The sequence below is a fragment of the Eimeria tenella genome, genomic scaffold, assembly GCF_000499545.2.
Source record: "Eimeria tenella Houghton genomic scaffold, Eth_scaff387, whole genome shotgun sequence".
In the NCBI taxonomy this organism is placed as follows: Eukaryota; Apicomplexa; class Conoidasida; order Eucoccidiorida; family Eimeriidae; genus Eimeria; species Eimeria tenella.
In genome coordinates, this window is record NW_013544789.1 from 1 (window position 1) to 9571 (window position 9571).

Genomic DNA, 9571 nt, shown 5'->3' on the forward strand with positions numbered 1-9571 from the left:
TAGAAAGAGGGCGCCGCGCGGGGCTGCGCAGATCCAGTTGAAAGAATAAAACAAATGGAATCTTTTCGAGTACCTGCAGCGCGCGCACTGGGGCCAGGTGTACGTACACCCCAAAGCCCTCAGGAACCAGTCGGCACTGTCAAAGGAACTGCTCCTTCTTCAGTCACCAGGAGTGTATGTTCCTGCCGCACAAACAAATATAAAGAACAAACAAAAAGAAACTTTTCTCTTGAAGCTGCATTTGTTCGGGTGTACGTACACCTCAACGCAGACGTAGCGCATGCGCTGAAGGCCTTTTTGTCTTCAGAGGTATTTCTTTGTCTTTTAAGTTATGCTGCAACTCTTGTTTTCTCTCCCCCGCTGGGGCTTTACTTTCTAATATATATATACATATATAATATATTTAAAAGACATAAATGTTAAAAAACATATATATATACTATTGTTATATATTAGTGTTATATGTTATTATATAACATTATTATACATATTATATATAATTTATTATACAGAGAGAGAGCCTGGCCAACACCAGAAGTAATTTCTTCATTTGGACATAAATATATATATTACATACATAAAAAATGTGATAAAATACTCCGAATATATTATAAATATCATTATAATGTACCAATTTATATTTTACCAATTTATATTTTATTTCAAATTAAACGTTATTTAATGTTGCTTTATTTTAAATTCATTTTGGTGTTAGTGGGAAATCTTAAAAATTTATTTTTTAGGGTGCCGGGCGAGTGGTTTAAATGTGCACATTTGGGGAGGTGCGGGAGTGTCGGAACATGAAAAAAAGAGAAATAAAAAGAAAAATAAAAATAAATAATTAAAACAAATAATTTAATTGAAATAATAAAACAGATATTAAAATAAACAATTGGAATTAAAGTAAATAATGAAGATAAATAATTAAAACGAATAATCAAAAAATTAAAATTAAAATAAAAAATTAAAATAAATACAACTTACAAACTGCGCGCAACGGCCTCCGTCTTGTGTACATACAGTCCAGCCGTCGGCCCAGCAGTAAATGTCGCCGCTGCCCTCTGTCAGAATTGGCTCTGCAAAAAAATTAAATCAAATTAAATTAATTAAATTAATTAAATTAATTAAATTAAATTAATTAAATTAAATTAAAAATAAATAAAATTAGGGATAATAAATAGAAATTAATTCACGAAAAGAATTAACAATCAGCAGTTCCAAGTTGAGGGTAAAAACGAACAATTAGAAATGAATAAATAATAATAATTGAATAATAATCAAATAATAATTAAATAACAATTAATTAATAGTATTTGAATAATAATAACAGCAGCAGCAGCAACAGCAGCAGCAGCAGCAGCAGCACAGCAGCAGCAGCAGCAGCAACAGTGGGCCTTTGGAAGAACAAGAAATGGGAAATAAATAAAAAGTGGAAATGAAAAGTGAAGCCAGTTGGGGTGTATGTACCGATGGTGAAGGTCTGGCCGACCTTGAATACCCCTTTGGCGTCATTTGCTGCAAAAGTAAATTGAAGAAGATAAATAAATAAATAAATAAATAAATAAATAAACAATCAATATCAATGAATAAATAAATATAAATAAATAAATATAATAACGAAGGGACAAGAAAGAAATTAAAAAGAAACAAAAAAGAAGCAAAAAGAAATAAAAAAGAAGCAAAAAGAGAAATGAGAAGAAAACAAAAAGGACAAGAAGAAAGACCAAATAAGGTCTACAATAGAGGCCAAATGAGCAGCAAAAGAAAACAAAAAAGGCAAGAAAAAGATCCAAAAAAAGAAAACAAAAAAGCAGCAAAAGAGGCCAAAAAGAGTAAAATGAAGTTCAAATAAAGTTCAAATAAAGACTAAACGGGAGACAAAATGCAGCAAAAAGGATTCAAAAAAAAGAAAAAAAGAAGAACAAAGAAGCAGCAGAAGAAGCAAAAAAAGGACTAAAAAGAAGACAAAAAGGAAGACCAAATGAGCAGCAAAAAACTTCAAAAAAGGACTAAAAAGAAGTCAAAAAAGAGCAAAAGAAATTCAGAAAAGCATCAAAATGAACATCCAACAGAGACAAAAGAAAATGATAAAAAGGAACAAAAGACATAAAAAAGACCAAAATGGAGATCAAATGGGCAGCCAATGGAGCCAAAGGAAGGACAAAAAAGAAGACAAAAAGGAAGACCAAATGAGCAGCAAAAGAGCCTCAAAAAGGACTAAAAAGAAGTCAAAAAAGAGAAAAAAGATTTCAAAAAGATCAAAAAAATTAAAAATTAAAATCCTCACGAGCGCTGTGAGGCACAAGGGGAGGCAAGTGCAGCCGACGGCCAATAAAATGGCCGCAGAAGTCCGCCACGACTTTCAGGCCTTTGCTGCTGGCGAAGTTGCTGCACCGCAGCAGCAGCAGCAGCAGCAGCAGCAGCAAAAGAAAGCTCTTTCGGGGCTTCTCCACAGTTCTAGTGCTCAAAGATTTAAATGCAACGCATGCAGAAGAGAAAATACGAACAGGACGCTGAGAACGCGACTTAGTCGTTGCTGCAGCTGCTGCTGCTGCTGCTGCTGCTGCTGCTGCTGCTGCTGCTGTGCTGTGTTTGGCGGCTGCTAGGGGCTCTTAGTACTGGTTTTTTCTCCGTTGGTAAATCAGCTTCCTGTTTGCCATTTTATTTATTTATTTAATTTATTTGTTTTATTATTTATTAAGTTTATTTATGCAATTTATTATTTAATTTATTTATTTTCCCTTTATTTTTAGCTCCTTTTTATTCCATTTGAATACTCTTAATTTGGTCCCCTTCTCTCTCCCTTTCTTTGCCTCTTGTTTGCTTCCCCCATTATTCATTTTTATTATTTCATTAGTAAGTTGGCGTTCTCGTTTATTTCTAGGGCTTAGGGTCTACTAAACCCTAAACCCTAAACCCTAAACCCTAAACCTCAATCCTAAACTTTAGACCCTAGGCACGTGACTCTAAACCCTAAATTCTGAACTCCTAATCTCTAAGCTGAACCCGAATACCCGCAACCTAAATTCTAGACCCTCAATCGGAAACCCTAAACTCTAAACCCTAAACCCTAAACCCTAAACCCTTACTGGATAATTTCTCCAACTTCCCCAATTGGCATCCCCGGCTTTACAGCCCGCACAGCCACATCCAAGCACTCCTGCACACAAACCCTAAACCCTAAACCCTAAACCCTAAACCCTAAACCCTAAATTCCTTATAGTGCCAAAAGTGTGACGGCGCAGGAGTCACCTTGTGCTTCTAGCGGAGAGCGCGTGGGCGCCTCCTCAACTTGATTAGGGTTTAGGATTTAGAGTGTAAGGGTTTAGGGTTTAGGGTTTGCCTGCCTTGGCTGCAGCAATGAGGTCCGCGTGCTGCTGAGCCACGGGGGCAACTGCCACAGTTGCAGCGCAGTCTCCTGCAAACAAAGAAAGAAAATATAAATTAAAAGAGTAAATTATAAAAAAAATTATAAAAATAAATTAAAATAAAAATAAAAATGAAATAATAAGCGAAAAGGAGAGACCGCAGAAGGGAGGCTCCGGCTGATTCAGGTGTATGGACAGCTACGCGCATGCACTGAAAAGCTTTTCAACTTTTCTTCCACTTATTCATTTCCTGGCTTGTTTGTTCATTTAATTGAACAATACAGGTGAAATAAAATAATAAACCAATTTAATTAATAAATAATCAGAAATAAAGGCTTTTGCTCTTCAAAAAAGCAATCACTTTCTGGGAGGCTCGCTGGTGTCTGTACACCTCAATTACCTTCAAATTCAAATCTTCGAACATGAAGAAGACGCATTCAATTCCGCCAAATAGATAATAAATAATAAACCAATTAATTAATTAATTAATTAATTAATTAATTAATTAATTAGTTGTTTGCGGATGTAGGGGGCTTGAAATGTGTCATAGTTTTGAAAGAAAGAGAGACCAGTAGCAAATTGAATTCCTTTTTGAATATTTTTTTGCAAATAAAAAGACAAGTTGATTTAATAAAATGAACTAAATATTTAACTAATTTAATATTTAATATTTAATATTTAATTTAATATTTAATTGAATTTAATTTTCAAAATCTGCCACACTCACCAAAAAAGCCATTTAGAAAAGCCGTGCAGTCTATAGAGACAATATCCCCTTCTTGCAGAGGGCGGACGTCGGGAATGCCGTGGCAGGCAACTGCAGCAAACCCTAATTTAGGGTTTAGGGTTTAGGGTTTGGGGTTTAGGGTGTGTAGGTTAGGAGTTGGGTTTTGGGGCATTGCAGCAGCAGCAGCAGCAGCAGCAGCAGCAGCAGCTACAGACCAAGATACGAGAGGGGAAAGGGAAATAAACAAAGAAACAAATACATAAATAAATAAATAAATAAATTCTTCAAAATAAATAAATAAATAAAAGAATTAATTAAATACCTTCATTGACGGAGATGCAAAGCGCCTTGGGAAAACCAAAGAAATTAATTGCTGCTGGATAAGCTCCTTTAGAAATTAAAAACTTGTGCACCAAAGAGTCGATCTCTTCCGCAGTAACACCTGCGGCAGCAGCAGCAGCAGCAGCAACAGCAGCAGCAGCAGTACCAGCAGCAGCGGGAATTCAAAAGGCGAGCGGAAACGAAGGCAAAAGGGCCTCAATAAACAGAAAAAAGGAAAAAAAAACAGAAACAAAAGTGAAAATAAAAACAATTAAAACAATTAGATGAAATTAAAACTAAAAAGGATAAAAAAGATAAATGTGCTGCAGCAAAAGCCTCACCCGGCTTGCAGCTGCTGACAGCCAGCTGCAGCGCGTCAGCTGCAGCAGCAGCAGCAGCTCTTAAGCCTTCGATGGCTGCGGGCTTTTGGACTTCTCCATTTGGGTCTATTTGCCACCCCGGGGGGTCCCAGTAGACCACACTTCCCCCTGCAGCAGCAGCAGCAGCAGCAGCAGCAGCAGCAGCAGCAGCAGCAGCAGCAGCAGGGGGCGCAGGCCGCCCGTCAGCCGCCACAGCGTAGGGGGGCCGCGGCACCCACGGGGGCACTTCTTGGGCGGGCAGCACTGCGAATTCTCCTGCAGCAAATAAATAAATAAATAAATAAATAAATAAATAAATAAATAATAAATAATAAATAATAAATAAATAAATAAATAAATAAATAAATTAATTGTATTTTAGATAAAAGAGAAAAAGAAGAAAAGAATTTCTCGCCAGGATTCGGGAAGTGCAGGTAAATTTATGCAGCAGCAAAATGGAGAAAATAAATAAATAAAATAAATAATAAAATAAATGCATAAATAAAGGACATTCTGATGATAATCGAAAAGGAAAAGAATAAAAATAAATAAATGAATTAATTGGAAAAAGAATGTAAACGGCTTTTGACCTTCTTTTAAAGTTTTTTTGAACTTCTTCTCCTGAGGCCTCAAGGCGGAGCGGCTGAGCAGCGGAGAAGGCAGCTGCAGCTGCGGCTGCTGCTGCTGCAGTTTCCGGCCATTTCCCGATTTATTTTCTCCTAACTTTTCTTTTTTTGAGTCTTCTTGAAGCCCCTTTTGCTCCCCAGGGGCTTCTTTGGAAGAAGGAAGAACAAAAGAAGTGAAAGCGCGAGGCCGAGGCGAGCTCAATGTACACCCCAAACGCGACGCAGCTGTACGTACACCCCAAAATCCCGGCCTCCCAAACAACAGCGGAGGCACCATTCCCACAATTATCCTTTTTAGTGGCAAGAAAAGATTAAAAAATTAAAAATGAATCAAATTCTTTCAAAGATTTGTTCAAAGATTTGTTAATTCTGTTGCTGCAGCGACGGAGGAGCCGAAAGATCCACCGAGAGAGTGCCGCGAGCTGTAGATACACCTGGTGTATCTGGCGCGGGATCAGTCGGAAAGCTCTTTCCTTAAAAGACAAAATCCAAATAAAAGAAACGTTTCAATGAAGTTTTATAATTTTATTTAAAAACAAAAATGAATTTCCGTTTTAGAAGCGGTTGGGAAGAGGAGGGCGGCGTCGTTGAGGTGTACAGACAGCTCGAGTGTTCCGGTCGATGCGATGCTGCTCCGCCGCCAATTGGATTCCATTCGTTGAATTTCATTCAGTTCAATTAATTTAAATAAATCAGTTCAAATAATTAAATCCATTTGGCCAATTTTGCCAAATAAGAACCAAACAGGCAGCAGCAACCAGCGCCCAGGGCAGCAGCACGCGCAGCAGCGGCGTCGATACACTCCAAACCAGCAACTTCTACCGACAAAACAAAATAAGAACAACTCTAATTTATTTTTAATTAAAATAAAAAGTAAAATAATGAATAAACTCGCCATTTCAGCGGCATGGACAGCGTAGCATCTCTGGACCCCACGGGGCCCCCAGTGGCCGCAGGGGGCCCCCTGGGGGCCCCCCGGGGGCCCCCCTGGGCCCCCTGGGGCCCCCCAAGTTCTGTTATTGTCTTTGATCTGCAGTAAAGAGTTTAATATTAAAATTGAATTAAATTTAGTTTTATTATTTTTGTTTATATCTTTTTAATTTGTTTTTCACCCTCTGTGGCCTTGGCACCTAAGGTGGCTAAGGGCTGCAGCAAATAATGCATTAAATGAAATTCAATTTGCTGCTTTAATTTAATTTTTATTTTTAAATTTATTTTCTTTAAGTTTTATTTCTTCAGGTGCTGCAGCAAAAGCACTCTAATCTAGTGCCCTCTGACCGTTGCTGCGTCACTGCTGCTGCTGCTGCTGCTGCTGCTGCTGCTGCTGTTGTAGTTCTTGCTGCTGCTGCTGCTGCTGCTGTTTTTTCTGCTGCCGCTGCTGGGGGAATGGCCCTGGGGCGATTCACGCTGCACCAACGAGGTGTCTGTACACCTTGAGTTATCACAAATTTGCAGAACGAAGAAAAGCTTTCATTTCTTTTCATTTCTTTTTTAATTTTAATTTGAAATGAAGAAAATAAACCTTCGCCTCGGCCTCCTCCTCTATTTGTTGCTGCTCACCAAAGCAGCAGCAGCAGCAGCAACAGCAGCAGCAGCAGCAGCAGCAGCAACAGCAGCAGCAGCAGCAGCAGACGATGACGCAGCAGGGGATTCTTTTCCCCCTGGTGGGTGTTTGACTTTGGGGTAATTTCTTCTTTTTGTTGCATTTAATTATTGAAAAGATGAATAAGATATAAAAGAAGAAATAGAATAAAACAAATAAATAATGGAAGCGTTAAAGCAGCAAAAGTAAAGGAGTGCTGCAAAGAAGGAGCTGAAACGGACTGCTGCTGTTGCTGCGCTGCGGTATACGTACAGCTCGCTGCCAGCTGCAGCAGCTGCAGCAGCAGCAGCAGCAGTGGTTCCCGCGGGATTACTTTGCTGCAGATGCTTCTGCTGCTTCGAAAAGCTTTCGAGAAGAATATGAATTTGTGGAGAAAACTTTTGCTGTTCGCTTTGCTGCTGCTGCTGCGAGCGGGGCCGCTGCGGTGTACGTACACTCCGTGGGCGCGGGCAGCAGCGCGAAGTCCCGAGACAAACTTGGCCGGGAAATAATTCAAAACAAAAAAAGATTAACTAATTCTAAAGAGTGGAATAAATTAATTCGAGTTTCCAATTTGCTTTTCACTGTTGCCCTCGCGGTGAGACGAAGGCGCCAGTGCCCCTCAGGTGTATAGACAGCTCCGGGTGTACAGGCAGCTCCGGGTGTACAGGCAGCTCCGGGTGTACAGACCGCTCCGGGTGTACAGACAGCTGGATGAGAGCAGCAGTTTGCGCTCTGGTGCCGCTGTTTTTGAAAATTAAAACTAAATTTAATTTGCAAATAATTCAATTGGTTTATTCTTTGCACTTAATCCCTCAGATTTTGCTGAACAGACAGAAAGCGCTGCTGCAGCAGCAGCTGCTGCTGCTGCTGCTGGCTGCGAAGGAACTTGCGTTGCGTTGTGGCTTGCGTGTGGAGTGCTGCAGCAGCAGCAAGCGGAGAAAGTGCTGCTGGTAGTAGACCTGACGGCGGACTCGGATATTGTTGCTGCTGCTTTTGCTGCTGCTCAGCAGCAGCAAACTGCTGCTGCTGTTCTTACTTGGGCTGCGCAGCCCCAGGTGTACGTGGAGCTCAACTGGCTTCTTTCGCGAGTTGAGCGGCTGCTGCTGCTTGCTGCTCCGCTGCTGCTCGCCGACAATTTGCTGCTGCTGCAGTGGCTGCTGAGCCAGGCAGCAGCAATAGCTCGGGACCAAATCCATAGGGAGCAGCAGCAGCAGCAGCAGCAACAGCAACACCAGCAGCAGCAGCCGCCTGCGCGCTTACAAGAAGCGCTCAATCAGCTGCCCGTCATTCAGCGGCTGGTGGCAGCAGCAGCAGCTTGCAGGGCTGACGAGGCAGCAGCAGCAGCAGCAGCAAGGCCGCAAGCCTCAGCAGCAGCAACAGCCGCAGAAATCGCAGCAGCAGCAGCAGCAGCAGCAGCAACGGACCCCCCGGACTGCTCCTCGGTGTTAGCTGCTGCTGCTGCTCTGCGCGAGCAGCTGCAGCAGCAGCAAAGGGCCCTGGGGGCCCCCCAGCTGCTGCTTAGTGCTGCAGCAGATGCTTTTTATTTAGCAGCTTTTATTAATCCCCAAAATATTCCTTTTCCTTTTATGCCAGCAGCAGCAGAGGCCTCGCAGCAGCAGCAGCAGCTCCGCAGCTTCCTCCGCCGCTGCTTGCCTTTCGCCTTTAAAACGAAGCAAATCAAATACGCTGCTGCTGCTGCTGCAGCAACAGCAGCTGCTGCTGCTGCTGCTGCTGATGGGGAGGGGCCCCCAAGGCCCAGCAGGCTAAAGGCAGACAGCGATTTGCTGCTGCGCTGAGGCCCCTGAGCATTTTATTTTTTCATTTTTAATTTTAATTTTTAATTTCACTTTTAATTATTTTAATTTCATTTTGATTTTTAAATTCGCAGCCAGTCCTTTCCTATGTTAAGCCTCCGGTTGGACAGCCTTGCATCGGCAGCAGCAGCAGCAGCAGCTGCTGCTGCTGTTGCTGCTTCTGTTGCTGCTGCTGCTGCTGTTGCTTCAGCTGCTGTTGCTGCCATGCTGCTTGTGCCGTTTGGGGGGTTTGCTTCCAACAGCAACCCCTGCCCTAAACCCCAAACCCTAAACCCTAAACCCTAAACCCTCGGTGCTGCCTAGTTTCTTTTCTAGCAAAAGAAGAGCAGCAAAACCCTAAACCCCAACATGACTGAAGTTCAGCTCAAGGCTGCTGCTGCCCACAGACGCACTCACTGCAAACTTATCTGCAGAAAATGCATGTTTTTGCTGCTGCTGCTGCTGCAGCAGCAGCAGCTGCCGTAGCTGTTGCTGTGGCCGCCGCAGCAGCCTCGACGCAGCTGTTGCTGAACCTGCAGCAGTAGAAGCTGCAGCAGCAGAAGCTGCAGCGGCAGAAGCTGCAGCGACAGGAGCTGCAGTAGCAGAAGCTGCAGCGGGAGTGGCTGCAGCAGCAGAAGCTGCAGCAGCAGCAGCTGCTGCTCGAGGCTAAGACCCTTTCGCCAGATGACCATCAGGCCTTCTTCAGGGCGCAAATAAACTGACCAGTGGACCACTGGGGGCTGCTGGCTGCTGCAGCTGGTGCCCAGCAGCAGCGGCAGCAGAAGGCAGCAA

At 42.4% G+C, this 9571-nt stretch overlaps 3 protein-coding genes across 3 annotated transcripts; 1 reads left to right on the top strand and 2 right to left on the bottom strand.

Moving 5' to 3' along the window:
• Nucleotides 1-119: 119 nt before the first annotated feature.
• Nucleotides 120-3121, bottom strand: ETH_00020890 (uncharacterized protein; the record flags this gene model as incomplete). Its single annotated transcript, XM_013379734.1, has 5 exons — nucleotides 120-182; nucleotides 985-1076; nucleotides 1468-1515; nucleotides 2288-2388; nucleotides 3090-3121. The coding sequence occupies 5 exons, from the start codon at nucleotides 3119-3121 to the stop codon at nucleotides 120-122; spliced, it is 336 nt and encodes a 111-aa protein (XP_013235188.1).
• Nucleotides 3122-3332: 211 nt separating this feature from the next.
• On the bottom strand, nucleotides 3333-5678 carry ETH_00020895 (methionine aminopeptidase, putative; the record flags this gene model as incomplete). Its single annotated transcript, XM_013379735.1, has 5 exons — nucleotides 3333-3418; nucleotides 4096-4185; nucleotides 4418-4537; nucleotides 4758-5051; nucleotides 5366-5678. The coding sequence occupies 5 exons, from the start codon at nucleotides 5676-5678 to the stop codon at nucleotides 3333-3335; spliced, it is 903 nt and encodes a 300-aa protein (XP_013235189.1).
• Nucleotides 5679-6908: 1230 nt separating this feature from the next.
• Nucleotides 6909-8782, top strand: ETH_00020900 (uncharacterized protein; the record flags this gene model as incomplete). Its single annotated transcript, XM_013379736.1, has 3 exons — nucleotides 6909-7065; nucleotides 7259-7581; nucleotides 7817-8782. 3 exons carry the CDS (start codon nucleotides 6909-6911, stop codon nucleotides 8780-8782), a joined length of 1446 nt encoding a protein of 481 aa, XP_013235190.1.
• Between the last annotated feature and the right edge of the window lie 789 nt (nucleotides 8783-9571).